The sequence below is a fragment of the Erinaceus europaeus genome, chromosome X (assembly GCF_950295315.1).
Source record: "Erinaceus europaeus chromosome X, mEriEur2.1, whole genome shotgun sequence".
NCBI classification, from domain to species: Eukaryota; Metazoa; Chordata; class Mammalia; order Eulipotyphla; family Erinaceidae; genus Erinaceus; species Erinaceus europaeus.
This window is the reverse complement of record NC_080185.1, coordinates 89,229,364-89,252,747: the sequence shown is the minus strand read 5'-3', so window position 1 is coordinate 89,252,747 and position 23,384 is coordinate 89,229,364. Positions and strand designations below refer to the sequence as shown.

The 23,384-nt window shown below is 53.4% G+C and overlaps 1 protein-coding gene across 7 annotated transcripts; it reads left to right on the top strand.

Annotated features, from left to right (window-relative positions):
- Nucleotides 1-685: 685 nt before the first annotated feature.
- Nucleotides 686-22,576, top strand: CCDC120 (coiled-coil domain containing 120). Of its 7 annotated transcripts, none has more exons than XM_060183611.1 (13): nt 686-1,259; nt 8,188-8,336; nt 9,010-9,039; nt 11,047-11,146; nt 11,289-11,379; nt 11,636-11,769; nt 13,350-13,493; nt 15,284-15,578; nt 15,879-15,941; nt 16,178-16,352; nt 16,488-16,586; nt 20,175-21,086; nt 21,454-22,576. In XM_060183611.1, exons 5-13 carry the CDS (start codon nt 11,331-11,333, stop codon nt 21,566-21,568), a joined length of 1,986 nt encoding a protein of 661 aa, XP_060039594.1. In that variant the 5' UTR covers nt 686-1,259; nt 8,188-8,336; nt 9,010-9,039; nt 11,047-11,146; nt 11,289-11,330; the 3' UTR covers nt 21,569-22,576. The 7 variants fall into 7 exon arrangements, with proteins under 7 accessions (XP_060039594.1, XP_060039595.1, XP_060039593.1 ...); XM_060183612.1 differs by lacking the exon at nt 9,010-9,039 and adding an exon at nt 6,044-6,241; XM_060183610.1 differs by lacking the exon at nt 9,010-9,039.
- The last annotated feature ends 808 nt before the right edge of the window (nt 22,577-23,384 follow it).

Here is a 23,384-nt window from a genome sequence, read left to right as displayed (position 1 = left end):
GCATTGATGTTAGAGGATAATTGAGGACTAGGTAATAGGGCAGGTAGGGTGGTAGACAGAAAGTTAACAGTTACCAAAGGGAGAAGAGGGACCCAAAGCAAGAGAGTGAGAGAGTTAAGGATACATTGGGTTTTTAAGGATGTATATGGGGGGGGGGGGTGGTGAAAGGCGGGCAATGGATGCAGGTGTCTGTCCATTGATAACAAGACCTTGGTTCTCTCTCAGCACATTCTTGGGCGGTTGCCACATTCGTCATGTCTGGCGCCTGCAGGATTGGGGGGGGCGAATTTCGTCGGGGGGCAGCCTTGAAACGTAGGCTGAATGTGACCCTTTGTCGTTTGTCTTTCTCCCTGAGAAGTCCAGCTCGCCGTCAGAAGTGTGAGTGACAGGACACGCACAAGTTAGCGCAACAGACTCCATTTTAGGCTGTCAGCCCCATCGTTAGGGTGAATAAAGCGTGGCTTGGGTATAGCTTAGAGGTCAGCGAAGGGTGTTTCTCTTTTAATTATTGCTTTGGAGTAGAGACACTGCTTGAGACCAGCGGGCAATTGTGTAGGGACACAGTTTGGGGAGTGGTGGTGGACGGTGGTTTGGGGTGCCAGGAAAGGGTGGCAAGAGGGTAGTGGGGGAAGTTTAGAGACGTGGTAGTGGCTGAGAACACGCGAAGTGGGGCATTATTGGGGGAGGCCATGGGGGGGGAGCAGTCCCCGGACTTTGGGTGAGGCGCGCAGGGCTGGTCACTCAGTGGGCGTGGCCTCATCCCGGGAGCTCGCCGCCGCCCTCGAGGAAGCAAGGAACCTTGTGCGCAAGCGCTCCCAGCCGCCCGGCTCCGGGCGCTCCCAGAGCAGGAAAATAGAAGACCCGAGCTGGCGCCTGCGCGCTGCGTCTCCGCCGCCGCTGGGGTCTCGCGCCCCGCCCCCGTCTCCGTCCTCCCCCTTCCCCTTCCCCTCGGGCTCGCGCTCAGCAGCCAAGGTGGCCGTGCCTCTGAGACTGCGCCGCGCCGAGTTAAAGGTGGGGGGCCGAGTGTACCCCCAGCGGCCGGGCTGGCATCCCTCTGCTCCCCGGCTGGAGCCCCGCGTCCCGCCCCCCGAGGCGAACCGTCGCGCGGCTGCAGGCGGCGCGCGGCAGGGCGCGGACGGCGAGTAGCTGCAAGCTCTCGAGCTCGCTGGGGAGGGGGGCCGGGCAACCAGGGAGGGGCGCTCCCGCGAGGCATCCGGCCCTGCACCTCTTCGCCGACGCCCGCGGGTTGGGCGCCGCAGGTAAGTAACGCCCTCCTGGGGAGCCCTCGGGGAGACTGGGCGGGGGAGGGCCGCAGAGGGGCGGGGGATGGACCTGCACCTGCGTGCGCACCGCGACCTCTGACCCCGCTGGGCTCACTCTCTCGACCACTGCCCAACCCGAGGGAAGCTTGGCCCACCGCCAATCCCAGCCTTTCTAGCCCCCCACCCCACCCCTCGCACCTCCCTTTGAACCCCAGATTTAACCATCCCCCATCTTCAACCTGGGTTAATCCTCAATCCTTGTTTTGTCCGTCCCCGCCCTTAAACCCAACCCTGACCCCTTACTCCGTCCAGCCCAGTTCTCTTTTAAGGATCCTTATCTGGAACCCACATCTAAAGCTCCTCGTGCCTTGCCCCATCACCCCGTTTTCTGTCCTGGTGCTTGACCTGTCGTTACCTTCAACTTCTAACCAGCCTCTGAAACCCTTCCAGCCATGCCCCGTCCACCAAGCCTCTATCTGATCCGGGGCTTGTCCAGATTTCTATACTTTCTTCCCACCCCAGTCTCACAGTCACCCAGCTCCATTCCTTGACTTCTAGCTCTCTGCCTTCAGAGTCTCCTGTCTTCCCCCTGTCGCCCCTCCCCCCCCCCCCCCCCCCCCCCGCCCGTCTTATCTTGTTCCACACTGTCCTGATTCTGTCCTGGTCTTTTCCTGTTCCTTCACCTGCCATCTTCCCGCTCTCTCCCACTGATAGTTGTCTGTCTTGCTGGTTCTCCATACCTATCTTCTGACATATTTTTTTAAAAAAATACTGGTCACTCTTCCCTTTTGTCTGCCCCATGCTGTCTGCTATTTTTTTTTAACCAAAGCACTCCAGCTCTGGCTTATGCTGGTGCAGGAGATTGAACCTGGGACCCCAAGCCTCAGGCATGAGTTTCCGCATAGCCATTATACTGTCTTCCCCCATCCCTATCCCTTAATTTTCTCTGACTCTTTTCCTGAGCTTCACTCTTCCCAGTGGCCAGAGGCTCAGAGTCTCATCTCCACTTTATGGTGGTGCAGAGGATTGAACCCGGGACTTCAGAGCCTCAGGCATGAGAGTCTCTTCACATAACCATTATGCTGTCTACCCCTGCCCTTGGGCCCTTGGAGTATCTTTATACTCCTTCCTGTCCCCTTCCTTCCATTCTGCCCACTGACCACCCACTGGACATTTCACCAGACCCCTCCAACCTGTTCACCCATATTTCTTCCTAACACTCATTCCATCACCGCTGAGTTCACAAGGACAAGGGGAATTCCGTTGCATCCTGTCTCTAGACATAAAACGGTCTCTTTTTTTCAGATAGAGACAGAGAGGCAAAGAGATAGTGAAGAGACTACAAGATTGTAGCTTCCTTCAGTGTGGTGGGGGCTGGACTCGAACCTGGAGGGTGCACATGGCAAAGCAGCACACTATCCAAATGAGCTGTTTCGCCAGATTCTTCTTCTTTCTTCCTCCCTTCCTTCCTTCCTTCCTTCCTTCTCCTCCTCCCCTCCCCTCCTTCCTCCTTCTTCCTCCTTCAGATTTTTATTTATTAATGAGGGAGAACTGGAACATAACTCCGGCACATGCAAGGCCAGGGATCAAACCGGGGACCTCAGGTTTTGAGGGTTCAACACCTTACCCACTGCGCCACCTGCTGGCTGGCTGTACACGTGGACACGTTGCTGTACCCATTCCAGCCTGAGGTCTGAGGTTCATCCCTAACAATGCAAGTGCATTCAGCCTGGGTAGCCAGTGAAAAGGGTGTTCCTTTGTGACCCAGAGCTGGCACTTCTCTCCCTGCCCCAGGAGAACATGGAACTGTTCCTGTGTGCCTCCCCCCCCCACACCCCCAAGTGTGAAAGCACACCCTAAATTATTCAGTGACTCTCTGTGAGTCTGCTAGGTCTGGGTCATGTTTCCAGCCCAGCGAGGTTGGGGGCTGCCCCTTGTCAGGGAAAGAAGGGACTGGGTGGGGTGGGGTGGGAGGTGGAGTGTGATTTTTCTAGGCCATGTCGCCCCCATCTTCTGGTCTCCACCCTGGCTGCATGATCCCTGCTTTCCTGGCTTGAAAAGAGTCCGTTTGCATCTGGTGAAAGGTTTTTAGGATTTGGTGGGATTGGGATGGGGGGGTAGGAGTGTGTGGCCTCCTCGCTCACAGTGAGCTCGAAGGATCTGGCACTGACTCCCTCCCACCTCTGCAGGGCAGGTCTGTGGTTGGGGCTGGGCTATTGGCATCAGGCCTGCACAGTGGTCAGAATAAAGCCGCAGTAATGATGCCCGGTGCCCTTGCTGTCTAAGTCTGCTTGTTCCCGAGGATGGACAAGGAGAATTTGGAGAGCAGGGAAGTAATGTGTTACTTACTCACTTAACGTTATGAATCTGCATTTCTCATTGACTGGAGAATCTGAATTCTGAAAGATACCAGACCCATCATTTTTGTGTTGCTGGAGAGAGGGAGGAGGAGACCACAGCACTGAAGTGTCCTAAATCTAGCAGTGGAGACTGGGCTTGAACCTGGGTCACACACATGGCAAAGTAGCACACTATTCGTGTGAGTTATGTCAATCCCCCCCCCACACACACACACATTGAAAATTTACCTATTTTAGGGCAAGGGAGATAGTATAATGGTTATGCAAATAGATTCTCATGCCTGAGGCTCCAAAGCCCCAGGTTTATTAACACAAGATAGAATCAGAGCATCACTCTGACACTTGCAGTGTCAGGGATGGAACTCAGAACCTCAGGTTCCAAGTTCAGAACCTTACTGTTCCACCTCCTAGACCCTATTATTATTATGTTTTTTAATTAATTAATTTATTTTCCCTTTTGTTGTCCTTGTTGTTTTTATTGCTATTGTAGTTATTATTGTTGTCGTCGTTGTTAAATAGGACAGAGAAAAATGGAGAGAGGAGGGGAAGACAGAGGGGGAGAGAAAGATAAGACACCTGCAGACCTGCTTCACTGCCTGTGAAACGACTCCCCTGTAGGTAGGGAGCTGGGGGCTCGAACCAGGATCCTTATGCTGGTCCTTGTGCTTCACGCTACCTGCACTTAACCCGCTGAGCTACCGCCCAACTCCCCTGTTGTTGTTTTACCAGAGCACTGCTCAGCACTGGCTTCTGTTGTTGCTGGAGATTGAACCTGGGAACTCAGAGCCTCAGGCAGGAAAACCTTTTGCAGAACCATTATGCTGTCCCCCCCTCTCTGTGCCCAAACTTCAGACTTCGGAGTATCCACACAGACATCCCTCACTCACCCAGTCTATTTGGTAGCTGAGTTCAGAGAGAGAGAGGTTGAGTTCTGATTATTCAGTGAAAGATACCAAGTACAACAACAATTGTAACTACCAAAAAAGGGCAACAAAAGGGAAAATAAATCAATAAATATTTAAAAAGAAAAGAATGAAAGAGAAGGATACCAAGTGCCCTGAAGGTATTTTGTGTGTGCATTTTACAGAGTGAGGAGGGAAAGTTCACCTAGTGCAAGTTCAGGCTCTCTTATGGAGAAAATGTGTTCCAGTCTATTCTGGTTTTTGTCTTGAGTGTTGGCCAGAAGTGTGAGAGTGAGGGCACCATGTTCTGTGACTTCTAAGTCCTTGTGTTCTGCCTGGTGAGTGAGGAAAGCTGAAAGTGGAACACACCAGCTCTGTCTCATCAGTGTTACCTAAAGCCACATCCTGAGAGGTGGTCCAATGGTTAAAGTGTTGGACTCACAAGCATGACATCTTGACTTCATTCCCCGCAGTGCATGTGCCAGAGTGATGCTCTACCATCCCCCCCACACACATACCCCAGTGGAAAAAGCTACCTCAATTCATTTAGTTCCTCTGCTTGGGTAGTGCCAGTCCAGATAATATGTCTGAGTGCATTTAGCTTTTGCCTTCATTATTATTATTTTTTCCAGAGCACTGCTCAACTCTGGTTCCTAGTGGTATTGGGGATTGAACCTGGAACTTCGGAGTCTCAGGCTTGAAAACTCTTGCATGACCACTATGCTCTCTTTCCCTGACCCAGTCCCTGCACTGTTGTTTATGGAGACGCCTAGTAACTTGGGAGGGGGGTAGCTATTTCGAACATGAATAGTTTGACAAGTCGGAAGGGGCTCTGGATCTACGTAGCATGTAGGAAGGGTTTGGAGACTGAAGAGTACAAGTCCTTTTTAGAAAAGGACACTGGGGGAGTCGGGCGGTAGCGCAGCGGGTTAAGCGCACGTGGCGCAAAGCGCAGGGACCAGCATGAGGATCCCAGTTTGAGCCCCCGGCTCCCCACCTGCAGGGGAGTTGCTTCACAGGCGGTGAAGTAAGTCTGCGGATGTCTATCTTTCTCTCCTCCTCTCCGTCTTCCCCTCCTCTCTCCATTTCTCTCTGTCCTATCCAACAACAACATCATCACAACAATAATAACTACAACAACAATTAAAAACAAGGGCAACAAAAAAGGAAATAAATAAATAAATATTTTAAAAAAGAAAGAAAAGGACACTGAGGGTAGGGGAGATAGCATGATGGTATGCAAAGATACTGCCATCCTAGAGGCTCCAAAGTCCCAAGTTCAATCCCCCACACCACTATAAGCCAGAGCTGAGCAGAGAGAGAGAGAGAGAGAGAGAAAGAGAGAGGAAACCATGACTCTTTGCTTTTTCTTTATTTCCATTTTTTTTTTGTTTTGTTTTTCCTTGTCACCGGGGTTATTCCTGGGGCTGCTCCACTGCTCATGAAGACCCTCCCCACAGGTGGGGGGGACCAGGGGCTTGAACTGGAGTCCTTGATCATGACAAGTGTGTTCTCTTAGGTGCGCCACCACCCGGCCCCACCCTTTGATTTCTGAGTATGGATTGGGAGGATGCTTGTATCCGTGACAGCTGCAGGCCAGGTGCTGGCCAGAGCCAACTCTCAGTGTGTCTGTTCAAGTCCTGCCCCACAGCCCCGGGAGACTCCCCTCGCTATTACCAGCTCCATTTCTCAGATGAAGCCGTGGAGGCACAGGGAGGTGTGTGACTTAGCCAAGCCGTCATACCGCCAGTCAGTGGTGGAGTGGGGTTGGGCCCCAGACCTAGCTGGGTACTTGCCGGCTCTCCATGAGGACTGGGCACCCAAGGCTGACTACCATCCAGACTGTTAGGAATTCCAGACCAGAACAGTGACAGGTGTGGATGACTGTGCCTCAATCTCTCCCTGGCCCAAGAAGTCTGCTTGAGGTCAGGGAGGTATCACAGTGGATAAAGCGTTAGACTCCCAAGTGTGAGGGTTCCTGAGTTCAATCCCTGGTGTCTCTCTCTCTCTTTCAATCTCTCTCTCAATCTCTCTTTCTCTCTCTCAATCTCTTTCTCTCTCCCCTCCCTCCCTCTCTCTCCCTCCTCCCTCTTCCTCTCCCTCCCTCTCTCTGCTCTCTCACACACTAACAAATAATAAATCTTTAAAAAAAAAAAAAAGGCCAGGGCTTAGGTTGAGTACACACAAGTGCAAGGATCTAGGTTCAAGCCCCCGGCCGCCCCCATCTTCAGGGGAAGGCTTTGAGAGTGGTGAAGCAGTGTTGCAGGTGTCTCTCTCTCCCTGTGTGTGTCTCTCTCCCTCTCTATCACCCCCTTCCTTATAGCTTTCTGCAGTCTCTATTCAATACATAAATAAAGATAATTTTAAAAAATTAAAATAAAAGTCCAGGATCAGATGGTGGTGGACCTGGTTGAGCACACCCACTGCCATACACCGGGCAAGCCCCGGGCCCCACCTGCAGGGGGAAGCAGGTCTGAAGGTGCCTCCCCCCCCATCTCCTCATTCCCTATTGATTTCTGTCTCTATTCAGTAAAGAAATGTGTTTTTTTAATTATTTATTTCTTAATGAGAAAGATAGAAGGAGAGCGAGAGAGAAAGAACCAGACGTCACTCGGGTACATGTGCTGCCGGGGGAATGAACTCGGGACGTCATAACTTGAGAATCCAGTGCTTTTATCCACTGCGCCACCTCCCAGACCACAAGAAATATGTTTTTAAAAGAAGTCCAGAGGGGCCGGGTGGTGGCACACCTGATTGAACGCACAGGTTACAGTGTGCAAGGACCCAGGTTTAAGCCCCTGGTCCCCACCAGCAGGGAGAAAGCTTTGCAAGTGGTGAAGTCGTGCTGTCGGTGTCTCTCTGTGTTTCTCCCTCTCTGTCACGCTGTTCTCTCTCGATTTCTGGCTGTCTTTATCCAATGAATAAATAAATAAATAAGAAGTCTATATCCCTTCCCTGCACTCCCCTCCTTCCCCCCACCCTCACCCCACACCAGTCCACCTCTGGGTGGCTGTTTTATTGTTGTCATTAGCAGTCATTAGTAATGTGGCATGAATGACTTCCTCTGCCCTTTGAACTACCTTTCTCAGTCACTGGAGCTCCGTAGCCACCCTTGAATGTCCCAGCCCCTCTCTGAGTCTCTCTTCCTGGCATTCTTGGTGGCCCACCAGAACCTGACTCAGGGACACTCCCCACCAACACCCAGCTGCCTACCTCCAGCCTGGGCCAGTGAGGGGGGGCAGGGGGCTGATGAAAGGGACCTTTGTGTCCCCTGCCGGAAATCTCACGCTGGGAAGAAAGGTGGGCCGCTTGCCCTCACCCTCGTCCTCATCCTCGTCCTCGTCCTGTCCTGTCCTGTCCTGTCCTCGCCCTCAGGAAGGAGCTCTCCTCACTCTGCCCTTTGTTGGGGCCTAGCTAGGCTGGTGGCCACTCCGATTCTGAGGTCTCAGAGCAGATGGTCTCAAACGAAGCACAGGATGTGTGCAGGGTAGCAGGGTATCACTGCTCCCAGGCAGGGAAAGAGGGCTTTGTAGGAACCTAGCCCCTCTGTTTCAGCTAGCCAAAAGCCACTACCCCCCTGTCACCCAGAGGGAGTCATGAGGGAGAGCCCACCTGGGTATGAAGAAGCAGCACAAGCCACTCCCCCCCTTCCTGTCCCTGCAGGAGTGGCTTCCATCTGCCCCCAAGCCAGGACCCAACTCTCTGAGTCCACACGTCCGGCTCCAGGTTCCTACTCACCGCCCTTTCACTGCCTTGCAACAGCCTGCACATCTCGCTCCATATGAGGGGCCCAGAGCGGCCCATTCGTCCAGGTGTGTAAAGGGGGGAGGGGTGTTCGTTGGGATGATTTCTTCTGGTGGTCGGGTCTGGAGGACTGATGGCCCCTTAGCAAAGCACCCAGCCCCTCTCGAGGACCTGCCTGCCCTGGTGGTTGGGTGTGGCCCCCCACACCCTCCTCTGCTTCTTCCTCTGTCCATAAGGGCCAGGTAATATGACTGCCAAGAGACAGGGGGTGCCTCTTGTCTGCTTAGCAAGCCCTCACCCCCCCCCCCGCCTCCAGGTGAGATAGGGGGGTGGGCAGGGTCTCACCTGGGGATTTGGGCTGCAGGAGAGGGGTCTCGTCTTCCATTGCCCTCAGCCCTCTCCCAGCTCTTTCTCTGCTAAGTACTGGTGTGAGTTCTGGCTACTGAGGGGCCTTGACCCCCCACACACACACACACACACAGGGTGCCCTTGTAAGGCTGTTGTGTGCTGTGATGCAGGCAGGCAAGGGTTAAAAGGCACAGGGCCGCCCAGTCCTGTCCTGCCAGGTAGGCTGGGCCACTGCCTGTGGGAGGCGGCCTGGGCAGGCACTGAGCTCCCCACTACTGCTCCTTGCTCCCAGCTGAAGCAGGCCTGCTGCTTAAGACAACTCTTTTTTTCTTTTCTTTTTTCTTTTCTTCCTTCCTTCCTTTTTTTTTTTTTTTTTTTTTGAATTACCTGAAGCCACCCTGTAGCAGCACGTCACTGGCTGTGGTAAGCACAGGGGACATGGGGCCAGGGGACCATTGGTCTTGGGGACTGGGGTGGGGCATGAGCACAGTCCTAAGTTCCCTGCTAAGGGAAGGAGAGCCAGGTTCCTGCAGGGGCTTCAGTGAGGAAAGAGGACCCGAATCGATAAAGAGAAACCCCAAAATGGGTAGAGGGGGTTGGGTAGGGGGGGTGATTCCCTGCCAAATGGGAGAAAAGAGAAGTCCTCCTCCTCCTCTCCTCTTCTCTTCTTCTTCCCTGCCAGATGCAACCCTCCACCTGGGGCCCAACAACCCCCCAGGAAAGTCCAGACCAGGCTATTGAGTAACTGCTTCCTGGTACTTGCCTGACTACCCCCCCACACACACACACTTGTTCACCTAGAGTGGTGGGGGTGGGGTGGGACAGTGCTGGGAACAGGTCTAGATAGGAGATCGGAATCGCTCAGATGCTGGCAAATGTATGGAAATGGGGTCGCACTGAGGGTTCAGGGGAGCCACCCAGGTGAGGTATCTGAGTTGTAAACAGTCATTACAGCCAGGAATTTCTCTCAGCTCTGGTGTCAGAAGGCCAGACCTGAAAAACCTGCTGGGTGCGCCTCTGGGTGTGTGTGTGGGGGGGACCTCGTCACTTCTGCTGCTGTAGTTCATTTTGGGCCAGGGGGACACCCCGTGACTGTCCTGTGGATGTGCTAGGCTCTGCCTTCTGGTGTGGAAGGGGCAGCCCCCCCAACCCCTGCTCCAGGAGGCTAATATAGAAAGGACAGTCAAGCGGAGGTTTGGGAGGTGGGTGTGGGGGCGTGGTGCACTGACCCCGTGTCCACCCTGCCCAGTGACCCTATGACTCAGGCCTGAGCTATGTTCTTGAGGTCACACAGACAGGGTGGAGTCGGGGTTCCTACCTGGACCTGATGTTGACTTCCAGGATGCTGGGAGTTCCGGGAGTTCCCAGGTAGGGAAGCTCTAGGCAGCCCAGTTTGGGACTGTGGGGCCAGTCCTGATGAAAGAACAGGTGCACCAGGAAGAGCTGACGGTCCCTTTGAGGTGCAGGAAAGTTGGGGCAGGGAAGGCTACAGACCTTCCTAGTGAGTGGGGTGGGCACTAACTCACTCCCAGCCACCTTCCACTGAGGTCAGGCCAGGTGGTGGGCACTGATGTCACTGGGCTGCCCAGTTGGGGACTGAGAATGATGTGGGAAGGAAGGAGGGGACAAACTCCAGAGACTGGACAGGGACAGGGCTGGCAGCCAGCCAGGGGTTGAGGGCGCAGGGAAGGAGACAGGAGACCTGCTATGAGCTAGCTGCGCTGGGCACAGGAATAGGCTGGAATCCAAACGGAGAGAGGCCAGCGGGGCTGTGCTTCACCCCTACCTCTGTTCCCTCCTTGCTCCTCACAGAGGCCTTCAGAACATCCGGAGATGCAGATACAGACACAAAGCAAGCAGATAACAGTTCCTGTCACTTGTCCAATAGTAGTTGTGAGGGGCCAGTACAGAATATCAGAGAACTGGGACTGGGGCTCTCTTGAGAAATTGGGGGTCTCAGAGCTGCCCAGACTGGGGGGGGGATGCAGAGGGGCAAGAGCCTGGGCTCTGTGCTTAGCTGTGGGCCTCTGGTTTCATTCCACCTCCCCTCACACCTTCATAGAGCCTCTGTCATGGGGGGAGGTATTGTGAAGATTGGGGGGGCTTTACACATGGCGGAGCAGTGCTGCAGGTGCCTCTCCTCTTCTCTCTCTTCTCGTTCTCTCTCTGTTTCTCACCCTCTGCCAAAAAGATGGCCTCCTGGGTCAGTGGAAACATGCAGGTTACCTGGTGACAAAAAGGTGACAAGAAGGAAGGGAGGGAGGGAGGGAGGAAGGGAGGGAGGGACGGACGGTAGAGGGAAGGAAGTTTGGTTGAAAGAAAGAAGATAAAGAGTCAGTGTAGCACAGAAGGTTCCAGGTACCCAGGTGCTTGTAACTAACTGACCACAGTCAGTTGATGCCACACAAAGGTTTCTTCCTCCCTCCCCAGGTGAGACTTCCAACTGCAGACCATGGGCCTCTGAGGAGGCATTGTAAGGCTGCCTGTCTCCCCACTTGCTGTGCTCCCACTCAATGGGAAGAGAACCCAGGTACCATGGCCCAGCTAAGAGGGCTGATGAAGTAGGGGGATGGGGTCCAGGCACCCCTTCTTCCCTGATGGCGTGGGGGGTGAGATGGGGTGAGGGGACCCCAAAACAGTCTTCCTTAATGGCTTTTGTGCCCTACTGCCAGGCCTTGTACAGCTGTCAGTTCCGGCATCTTGACAGCACCAGGATGGAAGTCAAAGGTCAACTGATCAGTTCTCCCACCTTCAATGCCCCAGGTAGGTGGCTCTTTCTGTCCAGCTGTCTTTTTTTTTTTTTTTTTTACCAGAGCACTGATCTGCTCTAGCTTATGGTGGTTCAGGGAGGGTTGAACCAAGGACTTCGGAGCCTCAGGCATGAGAGTCTCCTTGCATTATGCTGTCTACCCCCACCCTCCTCCCTGGTTATGAGTCACCACCACCTGCACAGGGAGGCTCGGTGTCCAGTGGCCCTGCAGCTCCCTGTCCCATCAGCTCTTTCTCCTTCTCTGTCCAGCGGCCCTGTTTGGAGAGCCTGCCCCGCAGGTGAAGTCAGAACGTCTCCGGGGGCTGCTTGACCGCCAGCAGGCCCTTCAGGAAGCCCTGAGCCTGAAACTTCAGGAGCTACGCAAAGTCTGTCTCCAGGAGGCGGTAAGGGCCTGCCTGTTGGGTGCAGGGCTGGGGGGAGGAAGGGGTGGCAGTTGCTGTGGATTCCCTGTCACCCTTGAGCACCTTGAAACTCATCTTAGACAGTCCGGGTGGTGGCACACCTGGTTGACCGCACATGTTACAGTGCACAAGGACCCAGGCTCAAACTCCCAGCCCCCTCCTGCAGGGGGAAAGCTTTGTGAGTGGTGAAGCAGGGCTGCAGGTGTCCCTCTGTCTCTCTTCCTCTCTATCACCCCCTCGATATCAATTTCTAGCTGTCTCTATCCAATAAATAAATAAAGATAGTAATAAAATAATGCTCAAGGACACATTTCAAGCCCCCACCCCTCACCTACAGGGGCAAAGTTTTTAGAGCAGTGAAGCAGTGCTGCAGGCCTGTCTATCTGTCTATTTATCTGATAGCAACCATTGGAAATCCAGAAAACCTCAGCAAAATAAATAAATAAATAATATTTTATTTTTTTATTTTTTAAAGATGTTATTTATTTATTTATTAATGAGAAACATAGGAGGAGAGAGAAAGAGCCAGATATCACTCTGGTACATGTGCTGCTGGGGATTGAACTCAGGACCTCATGCTTGAGAGTCCGATGCTTTATCTACTGCACCACCTCCCGGACCACAATATTTTATTTTTTTAATGAAAGATACAGAGAAAAAAAGACAGAAACACCAGAGCACTGCTCAGCTCTGGTTTATGATCGTGCGAGGGATTGAACCTGGGATTTTGGAGCGTGAGCTCTTTGCATAACCGTTATGCTATCTCCCCTGCCCTAAAGATTTTTTAAATCTATTAATGAAAAAGAGGGAGAGAGAACCAGAGCATCAATATGGCACTTGTGATGCTAGGATTTGAACTCAGGACCTCATGCTTGAGAGTCTGGTGGGTTTTAAAAAAAAATATTTTTATTTATTATTCAGTAGAGACAGAGAGAAATTGAGAAGGAAGGGGGAGGTAGAGAGGGGAGAGAGACAGAGAGACGCCTGCAGCCCTGCTTCACCACTCGTGAAGCTTTCCCCCTGCAGGTGGGGACCAGGGGCTTGAACCTGGGTCCTTGTGTACTTAACCAGGTGCACCACCACCTGGCCCTGAGAATCTGGTGTTTTATTCACTGCGCCACCTACCAGACCACACTGTTTCCACAGTCCGACAGTCAAACATGACCTGAGCCAATAGGGTGATTCCTGTAACCTCTTCATGGTTCATTGCCAGAGATGATCATGTCAACTAGAGCATGCAGCCCTGGGCTTTGCCAGGAACAGTGAGGTCTCTGTGTAGAGATTGTGTGGCCTTCCCACAGAAAAGGAAGTGCCCAGCTGCAGAGCTGGACTCCCTGGGTTTCCCGCACACTGTCTCTGGGATTCGGGTCTTGGGTTGGGGGGGGGGCTGAGTCTGTGCCATACATCATCCTGGCAGTGGTTCAAACAAGAGTGAGGGAGCTGGCAGACACAGGATACCAAGCAAACTGGGCCTCCCCATAGGCCTTCTGTAGCCCCTGGGGGTCACCACTGCTTTGCCCTGTTCCTGCAGCTAACCTTCTCTGACCCCTGCCCTACCTCAGGAGTTGACTGGCCGGTTGCCCCCTGAATGCCCACTAGAGCCTGGTGAACGACCCCACCTGGTCCGCAGACAGCCCCCCGTAACCCGAGCCTACCCTCCGCTGCACCCCAACCCACCATCACATCACTCCCTGTGTCCCTCTGAGGTGAGCATATGGTTGTAGAGAGTAAGATGGGGGTGGGGCTGATATGGGGGAAGAGGTGTCTGGCCAAGCTTTGGGCACAGTGGGGGGAGGGGGCTACCAGGCAGAGGATGGGGAGGCTAAGGAGAAAAGGGACCGGCTTGGGCCGGCAGGGTGGCTCATCTGGGAAGGGGGCTGCTTGCTTAGCCCAGTGTGCTGGAGAAAGCTTCAGTGATGTGGTGGTTTTTTTTATTGTTTTTGTTTGTTTGTTTGTTTTAGTTTAAGATTTTATTTATTATGAGAAAGATAGGGGGACAGAGAGAAAGAACCAGACATCACTCTGGCACATGGGCTGCCGAGGATCGAACTCGTGATCTCATGCTTGAGAGTCCAAAGCCTTACCACTGTGCCACCTCCCGGACCACTGTTTGTTTGTTTTTTTGTACCAGAGCACTGCTCATCTCTGGCTTATGGTGTTGCTGAACCTTGAATTTGGGACCTGGGAGTCTCAGGCATGAGAGTCTGTTTACATAAACATTATGCTGTTTCCTCCGCCCTATTTTTTCTTCTCTCTCTCTCTCTCTTTCTTTTCTTTTCCCCCATCAGGTTATCACTGGGGCTTCATGCCTGCACAACTCCACTGCTCTTGGTGGCTGTTTGTTTCCCTCGTTAGATAGAAGTTGAAAGAGAGAGTAGGGCGGTGGCACAGCGCGTTAAGCGTACGTGGCACAAAGCACAAGGACCAGCAAGGATCCCGGTTCGAGCCCCGGCTCCCCACCTGCAGGGGGAGTCGCTTCACAGGCGGTGAAGCAGGTCTGCAGGTGTGTCTATCTTTCTCTCCCCCTCTCTGTCTTCCCCTCCTCTCTCCATTTCTCTCTGTCCTATCCAATAACAATGACATCAATAACCACAACAATGTTAAACAACAAGGGCAACAAAAGGGAAAATAAATAAATGTAAATAAATATTTTTTTAAAAATTTAAAAAAGAAGTTGAAAGAGAAAGAGACAGAAGAGAAGAGATACCACAGGACTGCTTGTGAAGCTTCCCCTCAGGCACGCCTGTGTGCCATGTTGTGCCCTGGGGCTAGAACCCAGGTCATTCCTTGTAGTAATTTGTGTGCTTTCCTGGATGAGCCACCCGCTGGTCTGTCCCCCCTTCAGCCGAACCAAGTTGTTAACTCCAGCAGTGACATCCCAGCAACAAAAGGGGTGGGGGGGGGGGGCAAAGAAATAGCTCACTTGGATACTGCATCCCTTTGCCATGTGCACGACCCAGGTTTGAGCCCAGTCCCTGCCACACTGAAGAAAGCTTTGGTGCTGTGGTCTCTTTATCTCTCTCTGCTTCTCTGTCTCTGTAGAAAGGAGGGAAAGGGAGCCGGTTCAGCACATATGTTACCATGTGTAAGGACCTAGGTTCAAGCCCCCTATCCTTACCTGTAGGAGAAAAGTTTCACAAACTGTGAAATAGTGCTGCAGGTGTCTCTCTTTCTCTCTGCATTACTATCTCCACTACCCTTCTCAATTTCTCTCTGTCCAGATGAAGGAAGGAAAGGGATGGGCTTGAAGGAGGATGTTCTGGGTGCCAGGAGGTCGCTGTCTCTTAACACCCTGGAAGCTGACTAGGCCCAGCCCCCTAATTATGTAAGACAGGCTCCAGGGAACAAATTCCCCCCCCCCGGGGGGGGGGAGTAGAGGGGAGTAGAGAGGCTTCACCCAGGAAGAGTAGGTCCCAGCCGCAGTGGAGCCAAATATATCCTGGGCCTGGTCCTTGTGCTCAGCAGTCTCTCACACTCTCTGGGGCGGGCCCCGCAGGAGCTGGCTCTCGAGGCCCTGGAACGGGAAGTGTCTGTGCAGCAGCAGATTGCAACGGCCGCCCGCCGCCTGGCCTCAGCCCCAGAGCTGAGCACTGAACAGCGCAGGCGGCGCCGCCAGGTCCAAGCTGATGCTCTGCGGAAGCTCCACGAGCTGGAGGAACAGCTCCGGAACTTCCGGGCCCACCTGGGCCTCCCAGTGCTCTCCCCACCACAGCCCCTGCCGCTGTCCACGGGCCCAGTCCTGAGCGCCCAGGGAGTCTGCCTGGGTCCGCGCCTGGCCCAGCTCAGTCAAGGTGAGCTGGGGCTCTCATCCCGCCAGCAAGGAGGATGGCTAATCAGAAGTGGGTAGCAGGCAGAATTTAAAGGACCCAGCCAGGGCAAAGTGTTGGGATAAACTCGCTCCTGGAAAAGGTGGGGCCACTGGGAACAGACCCCTCCCCCCTTCAAGGCACCAGAAGGTGAGGAATCAAACATGTGAGGGTCCTGGATTCAGGTACAGGGGCACCCCTGGGAGGGGAACAGTTCTGGGGTGTGAGGGGATAACTCCTGGGCTTGGTGCTGACCAGCTGAGGTCTACCCCCTCTCGCCCATAGAGGACGTAGTTCTGCACTCAGAGAGCAGCTCCCTCTCAGAGTCCGGAGCCAGCCACGACAATGGTGAGGCGCCTGTCCTCAGAGTCCCCCACCCCACCCCACCCATCCATACTCAGTCCTCCCCTTCTTCTCCAGCTACCTTTACCCATACCTGTGGGGTCCCAGTGCCTTCTCCTCCCCCCCCCTTAGCTCCTCCTCTGAACCCTGCCCCACCCCACCTCTCAGCCCCTGCCCTCTGCTTTGCCAGCACCCAGTGGGGTCCATCTCACAGAGTCTTCCCCCAACCATCTCCCTCCCAGAGGAACCCCGGGGCTGTTTTCCTTTGGCTGAGCGCCCCTCACCACCCAAGGCCTGGGACCAGCTCCGGGCAGTGTCTGGAGGCAGCCCTGAGCGGCGGACCCCGTGGAAACCACCTCCTTCAGATCTTTATGGGGACTTGAAGAGCCGGCGGAACTCTGTTGCCAGCCCGACCAGGTGAGACTGGGACCTTCCTCCCCTCTGCAGTGTCCAAGAGTGGCTCCAGAGCCTGGGCTGGATGGCAGCCGCTGGCGGCTGGGCTCTCTAACCAGCCCCCTGCCTGCGCCTGCCCCTTTCCATCTTTCTGCCTAGCCCCACACGCTCACTGCCTAGGAGTGCCTCCAGCTTTGAAGGAAGAAGCGTGCCTGCCACCCCTGTCCTCACTCGGGGTGCTGGTCCCCAGCTCTGCAAGTAAGGAGAGGCTGAGGGTGGGCAGTCCTAACTGAGGTGGTGGGGGGAGAGCGTTCTCAAATAATGGGGTGCAGAGGCTGGGCTTGCAGCTGAACTGGAGTTGTCTGGGCAGAGAAGGAGGTGGGGCTTAGGAACAGACAAGGTTTGAATGTAGGCCTTCCTGTGAACCTAGACATTGCTCTTTTCCCGAACCTGGGTCTGCTCCTTTGTGAGGCCAGCACAGTAGCATTCGCCCTTAGAAGCCACTGCAGCCCCAAGTGCTGAGTCACATGCACCGAACACCTCCTGCCAGCTAGGAGTTAGTACTTCATGCGGGATCAGTTCACTGAATATGATCCCCAAGAGGCGAGTGCCATGATCATTCCCATTTCATAGATGAGAAAACAGCAGCACAAGAAGCTTAACTGACTTTGATTTATTTTATTTTACTAGAGCACTGCTCAGCTCTGGCTTGTGGTGTGGGGGCTTGAGCCAAGGACCTTAGGCATGCAAATCTATTTTTGTTTGTTTATTGCCATTTTATTGGATAGGACAGAGAGAAATTGAAAGAGGAGGAGAAGATAGGGAGAGAGAAAAGACACCTATAGACCTGCTTCACTGCCTGTGAAGCATCCCCCTTGCAGGTGGGGAGCAGGGGATGAAACCCAGATCCTTGCGCTTCATACTGTATGTGCTTAACCAGGTGTATCACTGCCCAGCCCCTATTATTATTATTATTATTATTACCTCCAGAGTTATCACTGGGGCTTGGTGCTGGCACTAAGAACCCACCGCTTACTGTGATTACTGTTTTTCTCTTTCTATTTCATTTGATAGGACAGAGAGAAGTTGATAGGTGAGAGAGACAGAGAGAGACAGAGATACCTGCAGACCGGGTTTACTTGTGAAACATCCCACTGCAGGTGGCGGAGCGGGAGCTCAAACCCAGGTCCCTCAGGGCTCCTATGTGTGCTTAACTATATGTGTTCCACCCGGTGCACCACCACCTGCCCCCCCCTTATTTTTTAAATATTTATGTACTTATTAATGACAAATAGATGGAGAGAAAAGAGGGAACCAAAGCATCACTCTGGCACATGTAATTCCAGGGATCAAACTCAAGACCTCACACCTGAGAGTCATATATATATATTACCAGAGCACTGCTGAGCTCTGGCTTATGGTGGTGCGGGGGATTGAACCTGGGACTTTGGAGCCTCAGCCATGACAGTCTCTTTGCATTACCATTATGCTGTCTACCCCACCCCACCATCGTAGTTCAATATTTTTTCTACTGCAAAACCTCCTAGGCCATGTGAAATGAATCATGTTCCTTCACCAAAGCACTGCTCAGCTTGGGTTTATGGTGTTGCTAGGAATTGATCCTGGGGCCCCAGAACCTCAGGCATGAAAATCTTTTGCATATTAATTAAGCTGTCTCCCCAGCCCTTGAAGTGACCTTTCTGCAAACCCAGGACCTGGCATTTAAATCCATGCTGCTTTGATTCAAAAGCCTGTGCTTGTAACTCTGTGCTGCTTTTTTTTTTGTGGGTGTGGGGGAAGGTATTTATTTATTTATTTATTTAGAGTGAGGAGGAGACAGAACCAGAGCATGCAGTGAGAGGGGATTGAATTTGGGGCCTCATTTTTAATGATCCTCAACACTCCATCCACAGTCACTGTGCTGTACTTTTTAAAAATCTTTATTTATTTATTAATGTGGCTGGGGAAGGGCAGAGAAAGCCAGAGCATCACTTTGGCACATACAGTGTTGGTGATCAAACTCGGGAGCTCAGGCTTGAGACTCCCAATGCTTCTACTACTGCTCCACCTCCAGTCTGCCTCTGTATGACTTATTTTTAAAGATACGTATTTATTAATAGATATGAAGTATTTGATTTTTACTTTAATGAGAGAGAGAAGGAGATACAGAGAGAAAGACCAGAGCGCTACTCAGCTCTGGCTTATGGTGGATCTGAGGGTTGAACCTGGGCCCTTGGAGCTTCAGACATGGAAGTCTTTTGCAGAACCGTTATTCTGTCTCCCCAGCCCTCCTGTATGACAAATATGCCTGCTGCCCCCACCCCAGAAGCAAAACAGAAGCAAAGCCATTGCGACTATTACAACCCGAGTGGCAGCTGTTGGGAGGATCATTTCTGGGGGGTAGTTCAGCCACACAGAGGGACAGAAAGTTCAATAGTCTTAATTCTGTATCTAGCCAAGGGGGCATGATATATTAAGAGCCCTCACCCATGCTGGTATCTTCTCTCCAATCCAGGACACACATTGTTAGTAGCTAATGGCTCCAGGCACCCACTCCCTATATATTTTCTGTGATTTGTTTGTTTGTTTTTGGTTTTTGGTGCCTGCACTACAAATCCACTGCTCCTGGAGGCCTTTTTTTTTAAATATAGGACAGAGAGAAGTTGGGAGGGGAGGGAAGATAGAGAGGAGAGAAAGACAGACACCTATAGACCTGCTTCACCACCTGTGAAGTGACACCACCACCACCCCCGCAGATGGGGAGCCAGGGGCTCGAACCAGGGTCCTTGCGCTTTTGTACTATGTGCACTTAACCTGGTATGCTACCGCCTGGCCCCCTTTTCTGTGTTTTTTAAAATCTTTTTCCTCCCATAAGATTCATTTATTGGTTAGAAAGAAGCAGAGCACCACTCTGGCACATGCAGTGTCAGGAAATGGCCTCAGGAGCTCATGTTTGAAAGGCCAGTGCTCTAGCCACTGTGTCCCTTCCAGGGAAGCTTTCCTATACTCTTCCTTTCTTTCTGTTTTAAATATTTATTTATTTAGTCCCTTTTGTTGCCCTTGTTGTTGTTTTATTGTTGTAGTTATCGTTGTTGTTGGATAGGACAGAGAGAAATGGAGAGAGGAGGGGAAGACAGAGAGAGAGGGGAGAGAAAGATAGACACCTGCAGACCTGCTTCACCGCTTGTGAAGCAACTCCCCTGCAGGTGGGGAGCCGGGGGGCTTGAACTGGGATCCTTACACCGATCCTTGAGCTTTGCTCCACCTGCTCTTAACCTGCTGCACTACCACCCGACTCCCTCTTTCTTTTTGCCACCAGGGTTATTGCTAGAGCTTGGTGTCAGCACTCTGAACTTACCTCTCCTGGTGGCCATATTTTCTCATATATATATATGTATATATATATATATATATATATATATATATATATATATATATATATACACATATATATATACACTGGATAGAACAGAAATTAAGAAGGGATAGAAAGGGAGAGAGAGAGAGAGACCTGCAGACCTACTTCACTGCTCATGAAGTGTGCCCTCTGCAAGTTGGGAGGAGGGACTCAAACTGGAATCTTTGAGCATGGTGTGCTTAACTGGTGCAAACCGCCCCCCCCATCCCTGCCCCAAACCCTTCCAGTCTTCGGTCCCCTCAGTCAGGGACAGAATCCTGATGGCTTTCTCAGGCCATTAGCTGTAGCCTTTAGCCACATGCCAGTCTAGTGCTGGCTGCATTTTGGAGACATGGAAATAAAGAAGAGGTTGGGGGGGGGCGGTACGCAGCCAGCCTGCCTGATGATTCTGACCCACACCCATCACCCCCCCTCCTTTGTGTCCCCAGAACCGAAGGTCTCCATTCCCGCCAGTGGTCTGGCAGCCAGGACTCTCAGATGGGCTTCCCCCGGGCCGAACCCGTTTCTGACCGCACATCCCTCTTTGCCGCCCGCACCCGCCGCAGCAATAGCTCTGAGGCCCTGCTGGTGGACCGAGCAACTGGTGGGGGAGCTGGCTCTCCGCCTGCACCCCTAGCTCCCCCTGCCCCAGGCCCCCCGGTCTGCAAGAGCAGCGAGGTGCTGTACGAACGCCCCCCACCAGCCCCAGCCTTCTCCTCCCGCACCACTGGCCCCCCAGACCCTCCCCGGGCTGCCCGGCCCAGCTCAGCCGCCCCTGCCTCCCGTGGGGGTCCCCGGCTGCCACCCATGTATGGGGACTTTATCTTGGACTACGCCCTGGACCGGGGCCTGCCCCGCGGAGGTAGCGGGGCCGGCTGGGGGGACCTGCTGCCTGCCACGGAGGTCCCGGGACCCCTCCCCCGCCGGGATGGGCTCCTCGCCATGCTCCCCGGGCCACCGGTGTACGCAGCAGAGGGGAGCAGCCCCCTGCTTCGCAGCAAAGATGCCCACGCCCGGGCTGTGCGCCCCAAGCCCTGCGCTCTACCCCTGGAGGCTGCTGAGGGCCTGGAGGGGCACCCCAACCCTATGCTGTGGCTGCCCCCGCCTACTCGCATCCCCCCAGCTGGGGAGCGGAGTGGCCACAAGAACCTTGCACTGGAGGGGCTGCGAGACTGGTACATCAGGAACTCCGGACTGGCCTCGGGGCCCCAGCGCCGACCTGTGCTCCCCCACATGGGTCCCCCCCACCCGCCCTTTCTCCAGTCTCGCTGCTATGAGGTGGGCCAGGCGCTCTACGGGCCCCCCAACCAGGCGCCACTCCCGCACTCACGGAGCTTCACGGCACCCCCTGTCTCCGGCAGGTATGGGGGGTGCTTTTACTGATGGGGCGGGGTCTCCCAATGCAGGTGTCATATTGGCCAGCTCGCCATCAGGCAGTGGACTCCGAAAGGAGGGGCGTCCAGGTCCTCACACCAGCAGGCCTGGAGCAGGCGCGAGTCTGCGCTATAATGCATGCCAGCAGGGGTGGGGAGGAAGGGACAGTCACGGCCCCCCACCTCCTCCTGCCTGTGGCCACTCACCCTCTGCTTGTAAGCCTGAAGGAGCCGAATCAGGCCAGCCTCCACCGCTTTAACCGAGCTTTCTTCTCTCTCTCTTTCCTGTGTCTTGTCTGTCTCTCTCTGCTGTCTTCCCACCCTGGCCTCCGGATTCCTGCACCCCCTTCCAAAGATACTACGCGGACTTCCTGTACCCCTCGGAGCTGAGCGCTCGATTAAGTGACCTGACGCTAGAGGGGGAACAGTCTTCCAGTTCTGACCCCCAAGCCCCAGGGACACTGGTCTGACCCCTCCACACATACATAGTTCACCTGGTCACTGGCCTAGGTGGGACTTCAGTCCAGGGTGCGTACACAGCTGACCCTGATGAGCCCTAGGGCATACTAACATGATCTTCCTGGACCCCGGCTTTCCCAGGGCCCACAAAGGTGTCTGGCACCCCGTGTCTTCTCTCACTGCACTGGAGACTGGGGGCCCTCAGCTAGTGTACAAGAGGGAGGGGGCACTGTCACGGGGACTCCAAACCCCTTCATTTCTGTTTACAGTTGTGATTTAGGTATTCCCTGTCTCTCTCCCCAAAACAAGGCATTTTATAAAAGGGAAATTGTCATCTTCTCCTGCTGGCTGGGCTCATTCCTGTCCCCGTGCCCAGCCCACTACCGTCTGGGAGGCCCCTCCACACAGTGGACCACACAGGGATCTCGGAACCCTACCTTGGGGGCAGCTAGGAGAACCCACTGCCACCCCCACCAGGGCAGGCAGTTAGTTCCTAGGGAGGTGGGATTTCTACCCACATATGGAAGGACTAAAACCAGGGGTTGGGGGTGAGGTTCATTTTCCCACCCCACCCCCCAGGGGTACCTGAAGGAGCCAACACCCCTGTCTGCCTATCTGTGCCCGCTATCTCTGCCCCCAGGGGAGAGATGGCTCTGCCCCAATGATCCTGAGTCAGGAGGCCCCCACAGGAGGACCAAAGGGCAGGGCTGGGGGTGTGTTGTGTCCCAGGATGGTGCAGAGGTAGAACCTGGCATGTCATGAATGATGGCAAAATCCTCAGGTGACATCTGCCCATGAGTTAGGCCACGCCTTCCTGGGCTCTCCTCCCACCCACCACTTTTTAGACAAAACCACAGGCTGTGTTTTCTATGATCCCTATCTGTGACTTTCTGGAGTCACGGGGCCCCTATCCCACCCCCCCTTACCTGGTGTTCTAAACTTTTCTTTTTGTATTGAATTGGGACCTGATACAGCACCCACACTGGAGGGGGATTTCTACAATAAATGTGTAAACTGAACTCATGTGCCGCTTCTGTATCCACTTTGCACACCTTTTAGTAAAGACCAGATGATAAAGCTTTTACAGAAAAGAAAACACGGCTGGCAAAACAGCTCATTTGAATAGTGCTTTGCCATATGTGCAGCCAAAGTTCACCCCGGTCTGTACCACGTTGAAGGAAGCTTCGGTGCTGTCGTCTCTTTCACTTGCTGTCTCTCTCTTAAGAAGAGAATACAGTAGGGGTCAGCCTGGTAGAGCTGTCACATTACCATGATCAAAGACCCGGGTCCATGCTTTGGGTCCTCATCTATAGGGGGAAGCTTCATGAACAGTGCTACAGGTCTACTCCCCTCTTTCCCTCCCTATCTCTTGTCTTTTACCCTCTTATTTAAAAAAAAAACAAACATGGGAGTCGGGTGGTAGCACATTGGGTTAAGTGCAGGTGGTGCAAAGCTCCAGGACTGGTGTAAGGATCTGGGTTTGAGCCCCCGGCTCCCCAGCTGCAGGAGAGTCGCTTCACAAGTGGTGAAGCAGGTCTGCAGGTGTCTCTCTCTCCCCCTGTCTTCCCCTCTTCTCTCTGTCTTATCCAACAAGGACGACATCAATAACTACAACAATAAAACAACAAGGGCAGCAAAAGGGAATAACTAAATATTTTTTAAAAAGACCAGGGGAAGTAGTCATGCAGGTACTGAGCTCTAGGGTTAACTCTTGGTGACAAAAAAAAAAAAAAGAAAAAAATATATATATACTGTAAACAATTCATGACAAATATCATCCATTTTGGTGCCACTTTGTGACATTGCCCAAAGCGCTTCAGCTTCTAG

Excerpts from the sequence above, each read along its gene's own strand:
- CCDC120 (XM_060183610.1), top strand. The coding sequence starts at position 11,331 with ATGGAAGTCAAAGGTCAACTGATCAGTTCTCCCACCTTCAATGCCCCA. Across the intron at positions 11,770-13,349 it reads AAGTCTGTCTCCAGGAGGCG|GAGTTGACTGGCCGGTTGCC; the intron begins GTAAGGGCCTGC and ends GCCCTACCTCAG. Across the intron at positions 15,579-15,878 it reads CCTGGCCCAGCTCAGTCAAG|AGGACGTAGTTCTGCACTCA; the intron begins GTGAGCTGGGGC and ends TCTCGCCCATAG.